Source organism: Carcharodon carcharias, chromosome 14, assembly GCF_017639515.1.
Source record: "Carcharodon carcharias isolate sCarCar2 chromosome 14, sCarCar2.pri, whole genome shotgun sequence".
Taxonomy (NCBI): Eukaryota; Metazoa; Chordata; class Chondrichthyes; order Lamniformes; family Lamnidae; genus Carcharodon; species Carcharodon carcharias.
Window position 1 is genome coordinate 32606350 of NC_054480.1, and position 23703 is coordinate 32630052.

The window sequence follows — 23703 nt, forward strand, 5'->3', positions numbered from 1 at the left end:
GAGGAGGCAGCTAGACACATACTCAGAACTCCAACACATGTCCTATTGATGGCGATGAGATGGTGGAAGGGGAGCCTCAAGGTGTCGTGGCCAAGAGCCGTCTGCTGGCCTTGGCACTGCACCTAGCTGTGCCTCCTTGCCATGGGCGCTAAAACCTGTGTGTTATTCAAAGTGATGGACGCTGAATGTGTCCAAGGTGGCCGTTGGGGGATGGGTTTGAGACCAGCCATACTATCTTCTGGGAACTGATCACCAGTAGTGTGGACACGAGCTGCTGGAGGCCTCAGCTAGGCCACTGTGGTTGGGGTGCGGCGTGCGCATGCAGCGTACATGAGCGATCAGCCCCAATAAATCCTCTTCTCTGCTCTGCAGGCAAAAACTGAGCACAATCTCAGAGTGGCAGAGGACTGGTGGTGGGCATGCCCTACTCCAGCGCTTCATCATCTTCGAGGAGCAGACCATGGAGCTGGGGAGGAGGCAGGTGGCCAGGGCAGCAGGTGGCGGTGAGGCTGGGGTCCAGCGGCCAGGTATTTGAGGTCCACAGTCCCATCCACTCTGTCTGCCCACCATCCAAATCACTGATGGTTGTTGCAATCGTTAATGCTGCAACACTGCTCATTCACAGACTGAGACACTCTGGCGTGTGGGTCATACACAAAGGTCCCTCGTCTCCTTGAGGATGCGCATCTCCAGCACTTTCCAAAGTCACCTTATCCAATTTGTGACCACTATCCCCATGGCCTAAAATACCATGGCATTGCTGTTGCACTGCCAAAGACGTTTCGCATTTTAGGAGGGTTGGTACCTCCAACACCCGTTCAGCCAGTGCGCCCCACTACTCTGTCCAAAAGGTCAACCTCATGACACTCAACTTAAATAAATGCCACCACGTTACTCATCTCTGCGCCGAGGAAATATTGCCTTTTGCCCACCCGTTCTATGCCCCTCATAACGGTATGAAGGTCACTAATGTGACCTGTCAATCTCCTGTGCTCCACGGCAAATGTTGCAAGTGTTTGCAATATTTCTGCATCACCGCAACTCTCCAGGCCAGCATGCATCCAAGTCAGGTACCTCTGCACTCTTCCCACTCCAATGGCACATAACATTCCATGTGGCATTCCTTAGGTCATCTGACCAGCCTGTCTGTCTGTGCATCTAATGTTTGGGCCTCCTCTTGACTCTTTTCCACCCTACCAATGTTTGCCTCCTTAGGGTCTTGAAGGATTAGCGACTTATGAGGCTGGGGGGGAAAGGGATGAAAGATGTTACTCACTGAACGCTAACTGATGCACTGTCCTTGTTGTTAATTTCAGCACCACCACCACATGGTCGTAGTCAACAAGACCTGAGCCCCCCCTCCATACGTGATGGCCAAGACATGCAACTTGCAGCACATCATTTCAGCCAGCCAGGCACCAGCGCAGCCACACACACTGTCGGCTAGTGTCCCATGTCACAGTGGAGAGGGCACTTCACAATCGCTGGAGGAGATGGCAGGGACAGAGAGTGCGATGGCACCAGCAGCCGGAGGGCTGCAGGGGACCAGGCACATGCTGAGTCCGGCACTGATGATGTGCCTCTGGAATTGTCACCAATGTAGCAGCTGTAGGACAAGCGGCAGGATTCGCGGTAGCATCTGGCAGGGTTGCTTGAGGGTGTGCTTCAGTTGGTCTCTGCGGTGGAGGAGTCCAGGCAGACTGTAACGACAGAGCTTCACGCTTCTTCCACTGAGAGATTGGCAACTCTCATGAAGAGGGGCTTCAATCGGATTGAGACTCTTCTGATTGGGTTATGCTCTGACCTGCAAGCCCTCACAACAGTAATGGCCACGGGTGGTCATTCCCAATATGGGAGATGTTCTGGGCACCAAGCGTCGTCACTCGGTGCCCATGCATCTACGGTGAGCAGGGAGGTCTAATATAACCTCATGTCGGTGCAGCAGCTGCCTGTCGTCGCTGCGAGCTCCACTCAGGGCGCTCTGGATGAGGGCAGCAGCTCCTCTGCCCCTCTGCCAGTGACCGTTGCATCTGCTGAGGCTGCGACAACTGGGGAGGTGCCAGTTCTGGAACTGGCCACTCCCTCCCAGACGGGGCCATCACAGGCTCACTGGCCAGAGGATGCCTGCCAAAGTCATCAAGGCCAACAGGACAGCAAGGTCAGCAGGCTGTCTCACAAGCCACTCCGAGCAATGGGGCAACACCTAGACGTAGCACCCGCAAACGAAAGCATAAGGCACGTTAGGCACTCCACGGGTATGTCACTGGTGATTTTGTGTTGGCCTTAGATTAGGGAACAAATAGTCATGTTTGTAAGAGAGATGTTTCTCTTTGATGTTGGACGGAATAAAGTCCAGTTTTCTGACCATGGCTGAGGGTGTTTCTTTTGTGCTGCATTTGTATGTTTCACAGACATATCATGAATGTTTGAGTGGACATTGATGTTTCTGCACCAAGCCCTTAGTTGCAGCTGATGAGGTGGAAGATGTAGCACCTAAGTGCTAAGTGTGGAAGCGCCAGGCAATGCTGGTCCAGCTGATCGATGTGTGTGGAGCTAGCTGAAGGTTCACTGGATTAAATTGTCCCGGGTGTCCCTACCTCCTTGGTGTAGTAGCGGGTCGGCGTGGTGCCCCTCAACATCGCACTTTGCTTCCTCATCCTCTGAGCCACTGCTGGATACATCATGTGCAGCCTCATCCACAGCATCAAAGTCTTCATTGTCAACTGCATCCCCCCTTTCCAGCACAAGATTGTGCAGAGTGCAGCATACTACCACCATCAGAGGGATGTGATCTGGGGTGTACTGGAGTGTGCCCCCTGAGCAGTCCAGGCAACGGAAGTGCAGCTTGAGAAGACCGATGGCTCTCTCCACCACAGCCCTTGTGGGGCCACGGCTCCTATTGTAGCGTTCCTCAGCTTCTGTTCTTGGACGACGGAGTGGCGTCATGAGCCACCTTCATAGAGTATAGCCCTTGTCATCCAGCCGAGCTGGAGCACTGAAGAGCCCCGGTACCTGGCAGTGTCTCAGGATGTGGGCGTCGTGGGAGTTGCCTGGGTACCTTGCACAAACTTGCAGAATCTGCATCCTGTGACCACGCACTATCTGCACGTTCATGGAGTGGAAGCCCTTCCTGTTGATGAAGGCACTGGGCTCACCTGCTGGCATCTTGATGGCCACATGTGTACAGTCTATTGGACCCTGGACGCAGAGGAAGCCAGCAATGGCTGCGAAGCCTCTGGCTCGCTGTAACTGACTTGCCTGGTCACAGTGGAAATGATGAAAGTCAATGCCCATCTGAACAGAGCGTCTGTAATCTGCTTGACACAAGTGTGGACAAATGATTGAGAGACACCGCAAAGATTACCCACTGAGCCCTGGAAGGAGCCAGAGGCATAGAAGTGGAGGACAACTGTGAGCTTCAGAGCCGCTGGGATGGGGTGTCCACCCACACAGTTAGGGGAGATCTGAGGGCCAATCACCTGACAGGTATAATTGACTGTCTCCCTTGAGAGACGGAGCCTCCTTGGGCACTGCACCTCAGTTATATTGAGGTAGCTGCTTTGCCGCCTGTATACCCTGGCAGCAGGATAGTGGCATCTTCTGCAGCCCCTTCCACCTTGGACAACCCCTTGGCCCTGCGCCTGGCCTACCAAAGGTGGCTCCCCTGGAGGCTGATTGTCCACTCCTGGCTTCCTCCTTATTCTATCCCTCTCTGCCTCCTTAGAGGAGCTGCCTCCAGTGGACATGTCAGAACCCATACCCAGGCTAAAGGAGGCCTCTGGAAAGCTGCAGGCCCAATAAAGATTACTGTCTGCAGACTGGTGAGCTGAAGCTTCAAAGTACACAAAAAGCTCTTGGAAATCGATGTGAACTACTAACAATCACACAGGCAAGTTTAAAACACTTTCTGCATTAAATACTTCATGAAAAACATGAACAACCCCTCTGAGGCCACATATCCCACCAGTGCATGAGTTTTAATTAAAAAATCACTTACCCGCCTGCCCGCCGAGCCGAAGTTCGCATGGTCCCCTCAAAATCCTCGTCAATTGGCAAGTTAAGAGCCTTAACGAGGCCTTGAATTAATGGTGGGCATGCATCCCGCTGCTTGGTATGCCCGCCGACCTAAATATCGCGATGCCCCATGCTGACGTCGGGACGCTCATGTGACAACAGCACACGACATTTTAAGCGCTGGCGTGCGGGCTCTGCCACCCGCAAGTCAGTCAGAAAATTCTGCCCATGGTCTGGACACATTAATTCAAATCCCACCTGGAGAATTTAAAGAGTCAAATTTAGGCCCAGGGGACAGCAGTGTGGTGGTAATGTTACTCGATGAGTAATCCAGAAGCCAGGACTAATGCAGCAATGAGGAAAGTTCAAATCCCATCACAGCAGCTGGAGGAATTTAAATTGAAGTAATTAAATCTGATATAAAAAGCTAGTCTCAGTAATGGCGACCGTGAAACTAGCCGTTTATCAGAAAGACCCATCTGATTCCCTGATGCCCTTCAGGTGGGAAATCTGCTGTCCTTATCTGGTCTGGAGTACGTGACTTTAGATCCACAGAAATGTGGTGTGCCTTAGCTGCCCTTTGAAATGGCTTAGCAAACCACTTGGTTGTATCAAACTGCTACAGCAAAGTTAAAGAATAAAACTGGACCAATCACCTGGTGTTGACCCAGGGACCAGAACTGACAAAGGCATACTCTGCCCAATCAATCCTGCAAAGTCACTAACATCTAGGGACTTGTGCCAAAATCAGGTGAGCTGCCCCACAGACTTGTCAAGCAACAGCCTGACTCATCAAATCATATGAGTCAATGGCCCAAAATCCTCCATTACCATCCCAGGGCATGTCCAAAGGTAGCGGTACAGTGATAGACAATTGGGAAGGAGTGCCCCTGGGAGTCCTCAACATTCACGCAAGACCCCATGGAGTTTGATGGTATTAGTTCAAAAAGGGGCAAGAACAGCTCCAGCTGATTGCCACCTACCGCCACCCCTCAGCTAATGAATCAGTACTTAATGTTGAACACCAGTTGGAAGAAGCATTGAAGGTAGCCAAGGCACCGGAATGTACTCTGGATGGGGACTTCAATGTCCATCACCAAGGCTGGCTCTGTAACCACTACTGAATGGGTCCTGAAGGAGACATATCTGTCAGACTGAGCCTGTGGCAGGTGGTGAGAACTAACAAGACGGAAAACGTACCTGACCTCATCCTCACCAATCAAGATCAATGATCTATGTTAAGGTAAGAAGTGGGGATGATGGTTGATTTTTGCGCAATGTTCAGTATCATTCATTGCTCCTCAGGTACTGAAGCAGTCCATGCCATATACAGCAAGACTTGGGCAAAATTCAGGCTTAGGCTGAAAAGTGGCAAGTAATATTCTTGCCTCAAGTGTCAGGCAATGACCATCTCCAACAAGAGTCTGATCATCTCCACTTGACATTCAACGATATTACCATTGCTAAATCTCACACCATCAACATCTTGGGGGTCACCATTGACCTGAACTTTAACAGGATCAATCCCAGAAAACCATGGCTACAAGTGCTTTTAGAGGTCAGGTATTCTGCAGTGACTCAATTCTTGACTCCCGAAAGCCTTTCCATCATCTGCAAGACATGAGTCAGCAATGTGATGGAATACTGTCCACTTGCCTAGATGAGTGCAGCTTCAACAACACTCAGGAGCCCCGACATCATCCAGAACAAAGCAGCACACAAGACTGGCACCCCATTCACCGATTCAAACATTCACTCCCCGCTACCACCAATGCACCATGGAACGTGTCCTATCTATAAGATGCGCTGTAGCATCTCCCAACTTGAATACTCTACTACCTAGAAGGTAAAGGGCAGTAGGCGTGTAGGGACAACATTACCTCTTAAGTTCCCTTCCAAGTAACACACCATCCTGAATGGAAATATATTGTCAATGTCACTGGGTCAAAACCCTAGAACTCCCTCACTAATAACGCATGGACTGGAGTAGTTCAAGAAGGTGGCTCACCATCACCATTTCAAGGATAATTAAGAATACGCAATTAATGCCGGCCTAGTGATGAATGAATTTCGATAGCAACATTTCATACAATAATGCTGCACCATCAACAATGTGGGGAATTGTTGTATTACATATGAGTTTAGAGGCAGTTTCTATTATAAATGTGGATATAAGTTGTTACAATGGAAAAAGTTGACAGGATATATGTGCAGATGAAAGGACTGAAATATATATTATTTACGTATAGTTTGAGTTTATGAAAGGAACACAGCTATTCAATACACAGCTTTGTTACTCAGTTTGCAAATTGAAAAATGGAACTTTTCAGAAGGACAGCTATATATGAAGCCTGCCTAATTATCTGCAATTATATACTGCTTATTTAACACATTGAAATTGAAAGATCACTTCCTTGTTTAAATTTGAATCCATATGATCTAATTCAGCTAAGAGATATTTTATAATAGTGAGAAAAATGAGCAATTTTCTGTTTTAACAAAGAAAGTATACTATGATTGAGGCTCATTATGCAGTCACCTGGACTTTGATTTTCTAGCACTGCCACTTCTTAGGGGATCAAATGTAGAGGCGTCTACTTGAAGCTCATCTTCATCCTGCAGAGCAGCTTCCAGTGCAGCCTGTACCTTTGGAGCAATGGCTGGTCCTTCATAGTCCCGAGTAGTTCGGCTCGGCATGTCCAGTTCCAAAAGTAAGATGTTTTCAGCCTACAAATGAAGGATAAAAATCAGAAATATGCCAACTATACACTCCAATATTACGGCATCAGAATAAACTACTGAGCATTAATACGTGGATAAATATCACTTTCACATGGCAGCAATGGGTTCAATTTAGTTTTGCACTATTTAAATATACTCATCCGTTGTAAATGGGCAATATTTTAACAACACAGACCTTAAAAGGGAGAGTTGCAATTTATAGTCTCATTTACTCACCCTATATCTGGGGTCTGATCTTGATATCAAAGCCATTTTTGCATAACTACTAAGTGGTCTTTTGTATCCGATTGCTGATACAGGTCGCTTCATCATCTGCTGATTGCTAGAAGTCATAAAGTGAAAAATATTCCAATACTGAAAAGATAGACTTTACTATTTTTGCTTAATTTTTATCTATTACACCTGGTGCATTTCCTGGGGCATGTCACAGTTAATCCAGATTCATTATTTTATAACAATAGGAATGTTCACACCATGTAGTGCATAACATCAAGGTCATCAATTTACAGTGACTCAAGTCAATTCCCATCTTTATTAAATGACACTCAGACTTTTATACAAGTTGCCTTGTATTATATAGATATATAATTGTGTGTAGTATATCGCACACATACACACTCCTTCCCATTTTGAAAGTTGAAAATCTATAGCAAGATATTATGTAAAATGCACCAGTTGTAATTCAGAGTATAATATTAACAGCAATTAAAGCCAAAACAGGTGTGTAAATCATCATGTTTGTTTCTTTTTCTCAAACAATTCAACTGAAATTTAATCATGTGCTACTGTGAAATATGCAATTTGTTTTGTTTAAAATGCTTTGCAACCAGAAATTTCAGATACTGGAAGAAAAAGGTAGATCAAAATGGTGTGAATAAACATTTTGAGTAATTGATTTCTTCATCAACAAACTCCTCTTCTTCAGTTCTCTGCCCGAGGGCAGGTCCGACCCACAGTGCCGTGATTGCCACCACAGGTAGGGAAAGGCTCCAAATCCACCCTGGACGCAATGGAGATTGAATCCTGTGCTGCTGGCACCAATATCATCCACACTGGCCATTCAGCCAATTGAGTCAAACACCCCTCCATCAGCCCCACCTCCCCCATCACCACCCTGAACACTGCAGGGAGTCTGAGCTGCTCTGTCAACAAGCATTTTTTTGCATACATGTTGCAGTCCGGAGCTATGAGTAATGATGGTACAAGCTCCAATTTTTTTCCCATCACACGGCTGACCAGGGATCTCTCCCATTCTTACCGCCTGCCATTGGCACACGTTCAAAGGATTTGCAGATTGATACTTAACCTGTTCGGCTACATTACAAATGCACCTTCTTTGGCCATCAAGTCCTGGAGTGGGACTTGAACCCAGAGCTTCTGGCTGAGAGGCAGGGATGCTACTCACTGCGCTACAAGACCACCACATCAATAAACTTTGACAGTGAAAAGTGTCTTTGGAAGATTAAATGAGAAATATAGATATAGGAATCTCAATGGGAAAAGCTGAAACAACAGTCTGACCAATAAAGATGACAGCAGGAAACAAGGTTTATAGGTATGAAATGTGCTCCTACACTAAAAATATTACATAATATATAAGTGCGAATGTCCATTTGATGCCAGTATATTCTCCAAGCAGTGATTCAGAAAAATTAGATGAGAAGTGATGCCTCTCCAGTGTTAATTGTATATTAATTGTGTTTAATTATATGCAGGTGATGGGCATTAACTAAGGTTTCACTTGAGTATATATAAAGAAACACATCAAAACTATGGTGTGGTTGAGTTAGGAGATGTATGCTTGTAATGTTTAGCTCTGTAAACAACTGTAGGACTGAATAAAGATTGGCTCTAGTATCATCACCAACTGGATGTCCTGAAAGTAACATTCAGGCTCATTATCTATACTATTTGCATGGTTTCACCACTCCTCCCTTGGGAAACCTCAAAAAACACATGCATATCTTCAAGGAGTCAGAAACCCCAGCATCAAAAATCCCTGCTCCTTTTCCCTGTTTTATGTCTGGGAAGTAAAAGTGCATCCAGGCACAAAGCAGATTTAATTCAGCCCAAAAAGATTTGAAGGATCATATTACTAATGTAGTAAAAGATTTGGTGGATTCTCCACAAAATAAATGTACTTAATGCTCAAGTATGTTTAAATGTACTTTTGATAAAGACACTAGATGGTGTTAACAGGGTAACAGGGCTGTAAATCTCAAAATTGCTGCTGCAACATCTGTACCAAGGCATCCAGAGTTAAGATAGAGATTTTCCATGATCCAATGGATTCAGAGTAATGAATGGGGACTGAATGGGTGATGGTTGCACAGGTGGGAACAAGAATGTCTGAGGTCTCAACAGGGATACACTGTATTACCTTTCAAACTGAGACCGTACATTAACATGCAGCTGAAGGCTTTAGAATAAATATGGAATAGGTATAGGATCAAAAAGCAGTTCATAAATTAACCACAGAGATAATAACAGTAGTAATGAATAATTCCTTTGCCTCAATATTCACCAATGAGACTAAGCGGTGATGTGACATAAGGAGAAAACAAAGGGAGACATTTGAAATTGAAGGGGAAAGATAATTGCTCAATTAGCCATAAATTAGGTATAGATATTTTTAAAGGACAAGTCACAGATGTATTTAAGGGAAGCAAGATAAACACATGGCAGAGAAAAGAATATTTGGAAATTCTGATAGGGTTAGATGAAGAATGGTGGGGGAAGGCTGGGGTCAGGGGAGCATAAACACTGACAGACTGGTTGGACAGAATAGCTTGTTTCGATGCTATAAATTTTATGAAAAGCTAAGCATGTATAACTACTATACCACACCCTTCAATTCGTGTAATAGGCTGGGTCTTCCATTGGTCCTCTTCGTCATCAAAATAAGCTCTGTTCATTATTTTATTCTTTTCTTCCAAAGGTATGAAGTTCTCAATTACAAGGTGCCTTAAAATAAAATAATTAGAAGTTTTTTTGTTCAGACCTATGTGAAAGGTAAACTTCAAGCCTATGTAAAATAAATAAGATTTTCCTTTCAATGCCCATGACTAACAATAAATTTATATATCCAACAGTGTGCAAGATCATTCTCACTAGATTTCTTCATTAGAAAGGTATTACCCCCACTACTTGGGGGTGGGGAGGAGGGGGAAAGAGGGGCAGGAGTGGGGGTTGGGGAGGGTAAGAGAAATCACTTTAGTGATCAGAAATTATTTTTGAAACTTACTCATCTTTTACTAACATTCTAAACTACTCCACAATCCTATTATCCTTAGAATAAAGAAGTCCTGTCCAACTTGCTTCCACTTTCTACATGTAACCTGGTATTTGATCTTTACACAATAAAGTTCAATTTGCCTGAATCAATGTCAAAATCCATTATCATTTTGAAAACTTCACTTAGATCCTTGCAAAATATGTTCTTTTCCAAAATATCTCGAATTTTCCTTTTAACTTAGTAAGAAACTATTAAAACAGATAAAGTATTGTTTCAACATTCCACACATGTGGAGTAATTCAGTTTATTGCGATCAATGAATTTTGGTAACAAGCAAATAGCATGCATCAAGCAAACAAACCTATGATAAACGACCGGTGACTTACTGGAAGAATTTTGAAATAAATACGATAGTTGAAGAAGGGAGTTTAAGTGTATTTTTCCTCCTATACCGGATACATACTTAAGTTTGAGTTCCCTGGTTAGTTCATTCTGTGTTTGTTCCAGTTCTTGTCGTTCTTTGATGTGTTCCTCTTGCAGATCATGAATCTCAGCTTTTACTGCCTGGAGCTTAGCAAATAGCTAACAAAAGAAATTGTTTAAACTACTAAATACAAATTAATAGTATGTCAATCAGACTGCTTGTAAGTAGTCAATGGGCTAGCACAGAAGCATTGGTTTTTGAAAAAGGGCTTCCTTTAACAAATTCTGACCATAAGACATGATTACACCTCGTGACATATTAAGCAGTAACTGTCAGATGAAATTTCTTTGTGACTAGGGTATCTAATCTGACATAACATCTTCTGATACACAAAAATAGGAGAGCCTATTAATCAGCAACTACTAGCTTCTATATCTTTTAACATGAAACATAATAATTCCAGAGAATATTTAGCAAATGAAACACTTGTGATAGAACACAAATTATTATAAAGCTACTCATTGCTTTGTGTATTCAGAGTTGTTTTATGACAAAATTATAAATGTTACAGTAATTGTATACAAAGATTAATTTCATTAATATGGTAGCAACGAATTAATTGAAAAATATGACAAGGGCGTTATCATACGAAAATCCTCACACTACAGCCAATAGTTTTGGTGCCAAAATAGATGCGCTCTTTCACCATAAAGGTTTATCAGGGACAAACAAATATATTACAAAATATCTAAGCTTTCATTTGTGTGAATTAGAGATCTTCACAACAAACCAGAGATGATGCAAAAACAAAAAATGCTGGAAAACCTCAGCAGGTCTTAGAGGATCTGTGGAGAGAAAGATGTTATATGGACTCAAAACGTTAACTCTGTCTTTCTCTCCACAGATGCTGTCAGACCTGCTGAGTTTTTCCAGAACTTCTTATTTGTTTCAGGTTTCCAGCATCCGCAGTACTTTGCCTTAAACCAGAGATGATTTTGCTTTTATGCTTAGTACGAAACTGATTTCCAATTTCAAATGTAGGTAGTTAACAAGTAGAAAGGTGATTATCTTCTGAGAGGCTTTCACTAACTGCATAGATGGACTCAGATACAGCAGGTGGATTTTAATATGGATACATGGTTCCCAATGCAAAGAACAGTAAATGTATGTCACATTAATTTTTTAAAATTCATTTACGGGATGTGGTCATTGCTGGCTAGGCCAGCATTTATTGCCCATTGCTAATTGCTCTTGAGAAGGTGGTGGTGAACTGCCTTCTTGAATCGCTGCAGTCCCTGTGGTGTAGGTACACCCATAGTGTACCTATTTCAAATCCATAGGCAAATAAAGAAAAAGAAAATCATTTATACGATCAGTAATCTCTATCCTGAAAATAAATGGTCGGTGTGAAGCAGTGACCAATGTAACGTTAAATATATTAACATTGCACAGATTAATAGGATACTAATTCTGAAGTGCATGCACTTTTTGCCACCCTAACTCAAAATGTTAGAAGGGGTTCAGTTAAGAATGATAAAGATGATTCTAAGATAGGAAGAATAATTCAAATAACTAAAGTATGCTGTGAAGCAAAACCAGAGCAAACAGAGAGATAGGGTGTATTTGCAGGCAACTACTATTAAATAAAGTAGACTATTTTGATCCCCTCAAAGTATGTATTGTGATGTACAAATCACCACATTTGTGTGGTACAGGCTGGATTGACCAGTAGATTTTGTTCCTGTCCATCTTTTTTAGTATGATCTTTTCATCAGTATATGTCAATGATAATGATGCAAATCTTCAAAATATTGAAAACTATAGATACAGTTCAATTAAGTGAGCTGTTCAAAGATGAGCATGGGAATAGAGAACTCAAGTACAAAATTCACAGCTGCAAGTAGGGTTGTAGAGTGGGAAAAACTGTCCCAATCCACAGGATACTGGTTGGGCAGAAGAGGCCACCAGAGAAATTCAATTTGGAATCAATTGAACTCTTAAAAAGGGAGCTTGATTATCAAACGATGAAGGGGGGGTTGAGGGTCATGAAGACATTGACAACTCTACTTGGGTTTTTTAAACCAAAGGTAGAAGAAGGAATTTGTGCTCTGTAAAATAGGCGAGCAATAGATGATGGGGTAGGAACACAGATAATGCCATGTTTATAAGGCTACTTTGTTAAATATTTTTTCTTTCAAGACCTCCAATTTCTACTCAAGCCATGTGAGCCTACAGCTGTGGTCAATAATCTGCCTGCAGGCATTCTCAACCAATGAGCAGGCTGCTAGATGCAGGGGTCACTCATTCCATACTAACACACATCTACCCACTCGGGTGGAAAAGGATGGTTAAGATTAGAAGGTCTCCTGGGTGGGATGGGGCAGTGAGATCGACCATGCACCCTCCCATTCTTCAGGATTGTTGCTGAAATGACAATGCAAGCACAACCACCCAATTTATTTTTTGGTTTAGGAACCTTCTTCTCTAATTTATTTTACATTTTGAAGTACTAAAATTACTTGGATATGTTAAATTAAAGTTTTAATTTCATTTTGGTAATGTATTGCCAATTAGCTCAGAAATGCCTACTATTTTAATAACTGCAAGAACAAACATTCTAATTTGCTGGTTACGGGCACACCTCTGATTTTATAATTATCTTTATAGGCTTGTATTTTAAAGTTTTACATCTGCTTTCCCATTACATTGTTGTATTTCTTGGAAGGAAGTAAATAACGATAGAACTTTGAAACCCAATTTACCTTTTTCAGCTTCTTAGTTTTGACATCCACTTCTTGCTGGAGAGAACTGTATGTCTCCTTCAGCTCCAGTGTCTCTTCATCCTGAGTCTCCATTTGCTGCTGCATCTCACGTTCCCGACGTTTCTTAACAGAAAAGTCAGAATGGAAGACATTGGAGGAAATCATTTGAGAACTTATCTTCAATTTGTACATGGACTTCTCAAAAACAAATAACTCACATTAGTACTTTAATGAAGTCAAACGTTTCAAAATTTGATAAAGAATGTATCAGGAAATATTAAGACAGGTGACCAAAATCTTCTAGACAGAACTTCATTTCTGTGATGGCATGGTGGATAAAATGTTTTTTAAAACATGAACTTTTGGTCCAAATATCCCATTGATATTTTTCTCACAAATTTCTCCTGTCTTCATTTATAATCACCCTCTTTATCTTCCTATTAGATTAGTTAGTATTTATTGACAGTTAATTGAGGCTGAGGGTTGGTGGTGAACAAAGGGGGAACACAAGAGACAGCAACCTGACTGGGAAGGAAAAGGACAGCAATTGACATTAGGGAGCAACCAATCAGGAGAGGAAGCACTAAGAAGTTTCAGACTAATAGTTGTGGCATCACATAACCAATCAATTTGCTCAATTAGTGCGTGATCAACAGGCTGAAGGAGGATTGAGCTGCTTTTCTTGCCGGTCCAAATTGTGGAAAATGACTACGCTTGTCACCAGAGGTGGTCTGTTTTTGCACTTCCTCTAGTAAAAACTCGGAGTGGATAAGTCACCTGGTCCAGATAGCTTGCATCCAGATTGCTATAGGAATTTTTTGGGGGGGGGGGGAGAGAGAGGAGAGTGTAGGGAGTGAAGACAGCCAAAAGGCTTGCTATAACCTTCCAATCTTCCCTAAATACTGGGCAGGTGGGGGAGGGGGTGCAAGGAGGATTGCAGAATGGCAAATGTGCACCCTTATTCCAGAAAGGATGTAAGGACAGTCCTAGTAACTACAGGCCAGTCAGTTTAACAACAGTATTGAGTAAAGTTTTAGAAACAAAAATCTGGGGAAATAAAAGAATCAACAGGCACTCGGAGAATTTTGAGTTAATTAAGGAGAGCCAGCATGGATTTGTAAAAGGCAGATTGTGCTTCACCCGTCTTAACTAAATTTTTCTATGAAGTAACAAAGAAGGTTGAAGAAGGGAATGCTATGAATGTTGTCTATATGGGTTTTAAGGAAGTACCACATAAAAGGCTGGTTAATAAAACCGAGGCTCATGGAATAGCAGGTTCAGTTTCAGCTTTGATAAAAATTGGGCCTTAAGGACAAAAAAAAGCGAGTCATGGTAAATGGTCATTCTTCAGACTGGTGGATGGTACATGTTAGACAATAGTGTTCCCTAAGAGTCAGTGTGAGGATTCCTGCTTTCTATATATATATATATATATATATATATATATAGAATAAATGACTTGGATATTAGAATACAAAGTAAAATTTTAAAAATTGCTAATGATACCAAACTTGGGAGGAGTGGCAAACAGTGAGGGTGATTCCAATCAACTGAAACAGGATCTAGGCTATCAGAACGGGCAGATGGAATTTAATGCAGAGAAGTGTGAGATGATGCATTTTGGCATACAAGATAAGGAGGGGTAGTAGCGACTTAATGGCACAGTTTTAAAGAGTGTGCAGGGACAGAAGAACCTGTGGGTGCATATGCATTGATCTTTGAAGATAGCAGGACATGTTGAGAGTGTGGTTAGCAAAGTATTTGGAATCTTGGGCTTCATAAATAGAGGTAGTAAATACAAAATCAGGGAAGTTATGCTAAACGTGTAGAAAGGTTAGGCCACAACCAGAGTATTGTATCCAGTTCTGGTCATCACACTTTCAGAAGGAAGTGAGAGTTCTTGATAGGGTGCAGAGGTGGTTTACCAGAAAGGATCAAGAGGTGAGGGATTTAAGCCACATGGTTAGGTTGGAGAAGCTGGGGTTGTTCGCCTTGGAGCAAAGGAGGTTGAGGTGAGATTTGTTAGAGGTGTACAAGACTATGACAAGTTTTGATAAGGTAGACAAGAAAAAAAATACTCCCATTAGCTGATAGTACAAGGATCAGAGGACAGAGATTTAAGATTTTGGTTAGGAGATGCATGGGGTATATGAGGAAGAGGAAGAACTTTTTAATGCAGTGAGTGGCAATGACTTTGAACTTATTGCCTACAAGGGTGATGGAAGTGGAGACAATCAGTGACTTCCAAAAGAAATTGGATGGACACTTGAGGGAAATAAACTGTGCTGTAAATGACTCTAAAGTACTGCTGATCAAACTGTTCACAGCTCAAAATAACCAGATCAAAATTGGTGACAAGAATAATTTTTTTTATATAACTAAGCTTACCTTGAAAGACAGAAAACTTGGATAAAATACTTAAAGCAACTATGATTTTCTACCAGAACCCTTTGCTGTTCATCAGTGATATCCACAATATTCATGCCTTCTAATGGCTCCATTGCCTGGTGACTGATGCGACTAGCACCAAATCTGGCATCATTTCACCTTTAATTGAGGTGACCATTTCACCTTTAACTGAGCAAGAAATGATAAATAATTTCCTACAAGAAACCAAAGCAGTGCCGGTAAAATAAAAAATGCTCTTTTTCCTACATTATAAATACTGTTTGGTCTTGGTGAGAAGCAACCAAAGCAAATAATCTTAAACCCTTTATAGTAGTTCACTTCTAATTTGTAACTTAAAGCAGTTGTGACTCTTTGCTGAAATAAAAACAGAAAATAAAAGCAAAAAACTGTGGATGCTGGAAATCCAAAACAAAAACAAAAATAAAAATACCTGGAAAAACTCAGCAGGTCTGACAGCATCTGCAAAGAGGAATACAGTTAACGTTTCAAGTCCATATGACTCTTCAACAGAACTAAGGAAAAATGGAAGAGAGGTGAAATATAAGCTGGTTTAATGGGGGGCAGTGAGACAGGTAGAGCTGGATAGAGGGCCAGTGATAGGTGAAGATTGCCAAAAGATGTCATAGACAAAAGGACAAAGAGGTGTTGACGGTGGTGATATTATCCATACAACCACACTGTCTTTTCTATCTTCTTTCATCATTGGGATGACTCAGTCCACCCCTCGACCCATCCTAATGGATCCTCTGAATTAGCTATTTCCCTTAACCATGTATTTCAGCACAGTCTACACCTCTTTGTCCTTTTGTCTATGACATCTTTTGGCAATCTCCACCTATCACTGGCCCTCTATCCAGCTCTACCTGTCCCACCCCCACTTAAACCAGCTTATATTTCACCTCTTTTCTATTTTTCCTTAGTTCTGTTGAAGAGTCATACGGACTCGAAACGTTAACTGTGTTTCTCTCCGCAAATGCTGTCAGATCTGCTGAGTTTTTCCAGGTATTTTTGTTTTTGTTGTGTTAAAAACAGAAAATGCTGGAAATACTCAGCAGATCAGGCTGCATACTTGCAGAATTCCGTGTTTTGATGGCAGATTTCCCGCACCAGCAATATTTTGCTTTTGAATCTTTTCTGTCTGCCCCGAGTTACCTGTTCTGCAATTTCTTGACGCCTCTGTTCCAGAACCTTCTGCTGTTCATTTGTGTGATCCACAATATTCTTGCCTCCTACTAGAAGTTTGCTTTCCATAGCCTATTGAAGGAAACATTAAAATTTAATTACTTATCATTCGGCCTTGTGCAAATACAATGCACAAATGTTAACCTGTAATTTCCTAAGTGGGGAACACCTGTCTATCATCCTATTCTTTGAAACTTAAGTCTCTGAAAGCTATTAAATAATAATTTTATACTAAATGCCTATATTTTAACTGAAAAGTAAGCAAATTTGAAGATAAATAATACTTTTATTTTCTACTAATGTTTTGTTCCTGGTAAAGGAGATGAGCATTAATTTGAATTATATTTTTCTTTCATTTAAAACTCAGTTAGAAACTTTCCACTTATGTCAAAACTGAAAAGAAGCTTGGTTACTTGACCAGGATTATTAACACTGCAAAACTGAAGCTATCAGTAATGAAATCATTAGTGTACTACAGAAACGTTTCTCTAATTGTAAATAGATTCATTGCTGCCATCAGCAATTGTTGAATTTCTGCACAGCACCACTCTGTGGCAAAAAATAAGAACTGCAGAAAAAGAACTATTGAAATAGAGATATGTCTGTGCTATGTACTAAATCAATTTAAAACTAACTCCAATTGCCTGCTCACTCTCCATACCCTGTCTTTTCCTCTATGAAACAACAGTTAAAGTCAGAAATGTTGAAGATAAATGGCTCATTAGCATATGTGATTTCCACTTCCATCGCTCCACCCAATAGCGATTCTGCCTTCAGCTATCTAGACCCTACACTCTAGAATATCCTAGCTAAATCCTTTTGCACCCCTCCTCCCTCTTCACCTTTGAGATCCTCCTTAAAATATTCTAAGACTTTAATCACTCTTCTGAATGTCCCTTTTGGTCCAATGTTAATTTTTGTCTCATTGTGTTTCTGTTAAGTGCCTTCTGGGGACCTTTTTCAACATAAACCAAAGCTATTGCTGTTGAAGAAATAGTAGTTCTGGGTGAAGGCCTACCTCTAAAATGCTGGCTCACCTTTCTGTTGACACGCCTGCTGTACATTTTTATTTCAAACTTACAATAAGTACAGCTTTCTAGCTTTCTCAATATTTCTTGGTTGATATTTCATCCAATGACAAGAATCAGGTGCTACAATTCCATCAAATTTACTAGTCAATATTTTTCAATTTTCCAGTAACGTAGATTTTCCACTCTTCAACACTTGCATCCCTTGCTCAGGCGGCTGTTCCTGGTTTGCACCTCTCAGCGTGGGACAGAAGGTGAAGGCATAAAAGTGTGTGAAAGAAAACAAGTATGAAGAAAAGCTAAAACAAAGTCAGCAGATGCGGGTAAGGTAGTGACCCTCTTTCTAACTTAGCCTGTGCAATGCCATGGGAAGCTAACCAGCAATATATTTTAAAAAATCTTATGTCTGTATGCACTTCTTGTCACTATTCCATCATAAAGTTCCTATGTTCGCACTTACAAAAGAAATTGCCAATTTAAAAGTCTCACTCTGCAAATATACTCTTCTGGCAGGGGAAGTGCTGCAGTACCTGTAATTTATTATTACAAATTGACAAGGTTATACAGGTATGTGAAGTTTCCATTATAAGTGTGGACAGAGGAATTGATAAAAAAAGGGCAGAATGTATGTCTTTTAAAGCCCTTGCCCTTTAATTCTACTTCACCTGCAGCTTACGCTTAGTTTTGACTCCTGTGTGCATGCCCACAATTTCAACTAGCGGTTTTGAAAAAATATATAAACTTGAATTTTCATGTGATATTACTGCAAGACTATATTGAAACCCAAAATATGCAGGTTTATCAAAAGAAAATAGTAAGATATTTTGTACCAATTAGGTCACAAAGATAGTTGCAAAATCTATATTAAGAGAACTAGTTTATATGGTATCACCCCCCCACCCCCACAAAAAAACCTTTCCCATGTGCCATTTTTTGGATTTTGAATCACATCGTGCTGGTCATGGCAGATATCCACAGCCACTTCCAACCCTGGTTCTAAGGACTGGTGAGAAACAGAATAAAACTTATTCATCAAAATTAAATCCACACAGGCGTTATAAACTCATTCACTTGGTACAGAGTGAATAAGAATCTGAATGTATTTACAATTAGAGAAACACTGCTGTAATTCACTCATAACATCATTGCTGAAAGCTTGAGTTTTGCAACATTAGCAGTTCTGATCAAGTAACTCTATTTACTAGAAGCAGAGGGAAGGAGTTACTTTTAACAAAATAGTTCTATTTACCTTTTAATTAGAACAGTTCTTTATAGTAGACCGAATAACTGAGCAAAGATGATTGTAATTTCTATTATTTTACTTATACCCTATTTACACAGGAAATAGAAACACATTTCAAATCAATATACTGGCTCCATTTCCTGTTTCTCTGATGTTTGGGGGGGGCAAGTATTGTAACAACTTTCTTTCAAATCAGTTTGAGACTGCATTGAACCCCACATCGATAACTGTGTGCCAAACATGCTTTGCACAAAAATATACTATATAGTGAGTCACTTGACACTTCCATCTTAACTGAAGTGTTTTCAAGTTATCTATATAAACCAAACTTCAAAGTATTACGAATGACAATTCAGACTAGCCAATAACTCAAGAAGTACTTTATTACTATACCTTAATTTTAGTAGCAAGAGTCTCTGAGGCTTCTCTTTCCCTCCGCACATCTCCCATCTTTTTCTCCTTTTCCCGTAACAGCTTCTGTTTCTCATCTGCCACTAAGCTGTGGTCATCCAGAATGGCTTTCTTTTCTCTCTCCAGCTTTTCCTGCTGTTCCCTCCAGTATTCAGGTTCATTTTTTATTCCTTCATCCTCTTCTCCATCTCCATCATCCTCCTCTATGTCGTCCTCTCCTTCTACCCCCTGCCTCTTTCGATTCTTCTTCTTCCGCTTGCCTACACCCCGCTTTGCCAGTTGAGCTTTCAGCCGAGCTATCTCCTCCTGGAATTCTCTCAAAAGTGCATCTTTGGGATCTTCATTTACACGTGGTTTATTCTTAATGTTCTTGGCACGATTTGCATATCGTAGTGTTGTAAGTGTCTCTTCACAGTTATAGGAAGCAGGACCAATATTTGCCACCATAACAGTCTTGGCATTCCCTCCCAATGAGTCCTGAAGCAATCGAGTTAGCTTTGAATCCCTGTAGGGAATATGAGTGCTTTTCCCATCCACAAGTGCAGATATTACATTGCCCAGTGCTGAGAGAGAGAGGTTAATTTTTGTTGCTTCTTTTAACCGTTCCCCTTGAGCTCCAGTTTTAGCTTGTCGTTCACTGCCAGCAAGGTCTACTAAATTCAACTTTCCGACACGGATATGGTTCTCTCCGTCAAGTCCAATTTCACTGCATTCAACTGTTATAACAAAGATGGCATGGGAACGAGAGCTGTGTTCATTCATGTTTGTAGCACCAACAGACCGATTCTGATTGCCAACATTCATAACATGTTCAATTTCTTTCACATTTTTTGTCACAAAGGAAGACAAGTCTTTGACGTATACACCAGTGTCTGGCCTCTCCTTTAGCTCCAACCTTTTAGTTTGATCTTTTGCTAGTAGATCTTTTATTTCTTCTTGGTAAATCTCCAGGTATGATGCTCTTACCAAGTATTGTTGATTTTGAGATCGAGAGATGTGTGTGAATATGTGCTCAAAGGAATTTGGGATTACACCTCTCCTTTCAGGGTCGGTGCGGAGTCCCTCCATGGTGTATGTTTTTCCTGTTCCAGTCTGTCCATATGCAAAAATTGTCCCATTAAAACCCAGTAAAACTGATTCCACAAGAGGCCGAAAGGTCTCATCATATAGTTCTACTTGTTTGGAATTGTAGTCATACACAGCATCAAATGTGAAAGTCTTGGGTAGTTCACTTGGACCTCCTTTGGGGTTTTTCACCAAAATCTGACCCAGTTTTGCATCTATGTCAACAATTCTTCCATAGCCACCTGCAATTTCCTTCTCGTTCATTGGTCGACATCGCACAACCACTTTAACCGATTCGGAACTTTTTAACTTGGACATTGTGCGTTGTGATCAAATTCAAGTGCTTAGAAATGTTATTGCCAGTGAGCAACCTGTAGAAGAGATTTAACACACATCAATCTCCTACTAAACTCAATTAGTCTACTAAACATAAACTAATAGAGATGTAGCGCATTGACAAAATCTATTAATATTCTTAAAAATCATCATTAAGGTTACATAAGGTTAAACACAAAATGTAATTTATAATATGAAATGTGTTCTCGGTTGCATTGCCCAGCCACTAATTTAGGATGCAAACAATAATCTTCACAATACTTAATAGCAACATTATAGCTTTCCGAAGTTAATCCCTTTCCTAACCAATATTTGCACTGAATATTTGGAAAAAAAGCCATATTCAAAAATATTTGCTAAAACAATGTTTTGTAATTTACATTTTAAGCATTGGGAAGAGATGAAATCTGCCAATTTATTTGTCTATTTTTTCCCATTAAATAGTGTTAAGCATTCACACTCTGTTCAAGACTGCACATCATCAAACCCAGCCTTTTATTTTTATTAATTCTAAGGATGTGGGCATTGGTAGCATTTATTGCCTATTCTTAGCTGTCCTTGACAAGGTGGTGGTGGGCCTTATTCTTGAAGAACTGCAGTACATGTAGTGAATGTGCTCCCACAATGTTGTTAAGTAGGGCATTGAAGATTTTGACTTGGGGTACACGGATTTAGAATACAGCCAGGATGCTGTCCAGGCCCTTCGCTGTATCCAGTACATTCAGCTGTCGCCTGAAGTGAATCATCTTGGCTTTAGACTGGCGTCTGTGATGGTGGGGACATCAGAATAATGCCAAGATTCATTCACTCAGCACTTATGGCTGAAGATGGGTGCGCAGATGCTTTGCCTTGTCTTTTGCACTCACGCTGAATTCTGCCATCATGGCGGATGGGGATGTTCACGAAACCTCCTCTTTCTGTTAACTGCTTAAGCAATATTCCATTTAAGCTGTGTGGCTGCGGAACTGCCCAAAAGTCCCCATGCAGACTGGGTGTGGCTAGTTGCCCACTTACACAAATCGTTCATGCGCTCCAAACAAAAATGAGAGGGAACCTTGTGCTTAAGTATCTATTGCCTTTTGTGACTGGATGTGGCCAAGGTTGTACTGATCTGTTGGTTGTCGAGTTGCTTAAACCCATGAATAACAAGCTGTTTAGCATGACATGCCTACATGCATGCTCTGAGGTTATAAATTATGGTGCTTTCCAATTCTGCTGTTGCGGATGGCCCACAACACCTAACTGATACCTATTTTAGAGTTACAGGGTATGTTCTTAATCTATCTCATGCAAAGATAATGGTAGTGCCACACAACACAATGGAAGGTGTAAAAACAAAAAACTGCGGATACTGGAAATCCAAAACAAAAACAGAATTACCTGGAAAAACTCAGCAGCTCTGGCAGCATCGGCAGAGAAGAGTTGACGTTTCAAGTCCTCATGACCCTTCAACAGTTCTGTTGAAGGGTCATGAGGACTCGAAACGTCAACTCTTTTCTTCTCCGCCGATGCTGCCAGACCTGCTGAGTTTTTCCAGGTAATTCTGTTTTTACAATGGAAGGTGTTCTCAGTGTGAAGAAGGAGCATTGTTTCCACAAGGACTGTATTTGTTCAGGACTGAATCATTTCACAATCTTGATAATGAGTTCCAGCCAATGAAATCACATCATAAAAGACTTCATTTTCTAGATACAATGTAGTTTTATTTGGTGTCCACAATTCAATTCAGGCGGTAGAAATTATGGTGTTTTTGCCGCATTTCAGTAAAAGAGTTGTAATTTCACTGCAGTATTACATAGTAGCTGAAGTAAATCTTGAATAAGCTAATAACTCAAACTTGCACTTTCCTTCCATGGCTTGCAAGGTTATCTGCACCCTGGAACAATTTTAAACCATATTACTCACTCCCTATCATCCACAATTCTATATACTAAGTCCACACAAGTCAAAAATCTCTACTTGCATCTAAATTTTTTTTATAAGTTTACTACAGCCTCACTCTCTCATGGGAGGGATAATAAAGACTGAAAGAAACTTTTATTTAAAATAAAGTCCACACTGCAGTAACAAAGATTTGAGAATGTCATGATTTATGAATCATATTTCAATTCTGAAATATCTTATTACCTTACAAGGTGTATTAATCCAAATAACATAAATTTGTTGATTTCTTAATATTTGATTAGCAGGCAATTATAGCAAATAGTTAAAAGAATTTAACTAAATGAAATTAAAGCCCAGCTCTTGCAAACAAATCACATGATAGTCCAGCAATATTTTGCGTTTTGATGAACAGTGGTATCAAGATTTACTTCATTAACAGAGAACAAAATAGTTTTTACATACTTATTCACTAAAGATATTTATACTTTTAAATAGAATTAGGCAAATGCATGCAAAAATCCTTTTTTCCTTTCCCAACCCAAATTTCTTCCTTAATGTCCTGAAGGCGAAGAACCATATTGAAGTATGGCACTAAAAAGCATGCCAGGAGATTCGAGGCCGGATATAAAGGAGGCGGAACACAGCAGAGATTCAGAAAGTGCACCAGGAGAGTGAAGACCAGATAGAATGTCACAGGAGCAGAGCAGAGGTTCAAAAAAAAACGCACCAGGTGATTGGAGGCCGGATATAAAGTAGGAGTCAAAATCAAATACGAAAGAAATCAAAAAGTGACATCACAACCAACACAGAGGGGTGTGCAGCAGAACCTGAGGCTTTTAAGGTAATTACATAGGTCAAATATCTTTTACCTTTAGTATTTTTAACATCTGATCAATTAGATCAATCAAGAATCAGGGAGCCCAGATACAAAGGCATGTAAGCATCAAAGAGGGAGATAAAAACATCTG

General features: G+C 41.0%; 1 protein-coding gene across 6 annotated transcripts in view; it reads right to left on the bottom strand.

Moving 5' to 3' along the window:
• The window catches only part of kif3b (kinesin family member 3B), a 69159-nt gene that overhangs the window by 6840 nt on the left and 38616 nt on the right, over positions 1-23703 (bottom strand). For all 6 annotated transcript variants that reach the window (XM_041204374.1, XM_041204372.1, XM_041204376.1 and 3 more), the window contains exons 2-8: positions 19433-20886; positions 16739-16840; positions 13178-13300; positions 10455-10573; positions 9604-9720; positions 6973-7078; positions 6554-6741 (exon numbers count right to left, since the gene is read on the bottom strand). In XM_041204374.1, the coding sequence (XP_041060308.1) occupies positions 6554-6741; positions 6973-7078; positions 9604-9720; positions 10455-10573; positions 13178-13300; positions 16739-16840; positions 19433-20833 (2156 nt within the window). In that variant the 5' untranslated portion in view covers positions 20834-20886. The remainder of the gene's footprint in view (positions 1-6553; positions 6742-6972; positions 7079-9603; positions 9721-10454; positions 10574-13177; positions 13301-16738; positions 16841-19432; positions 20887-23703) is intronic.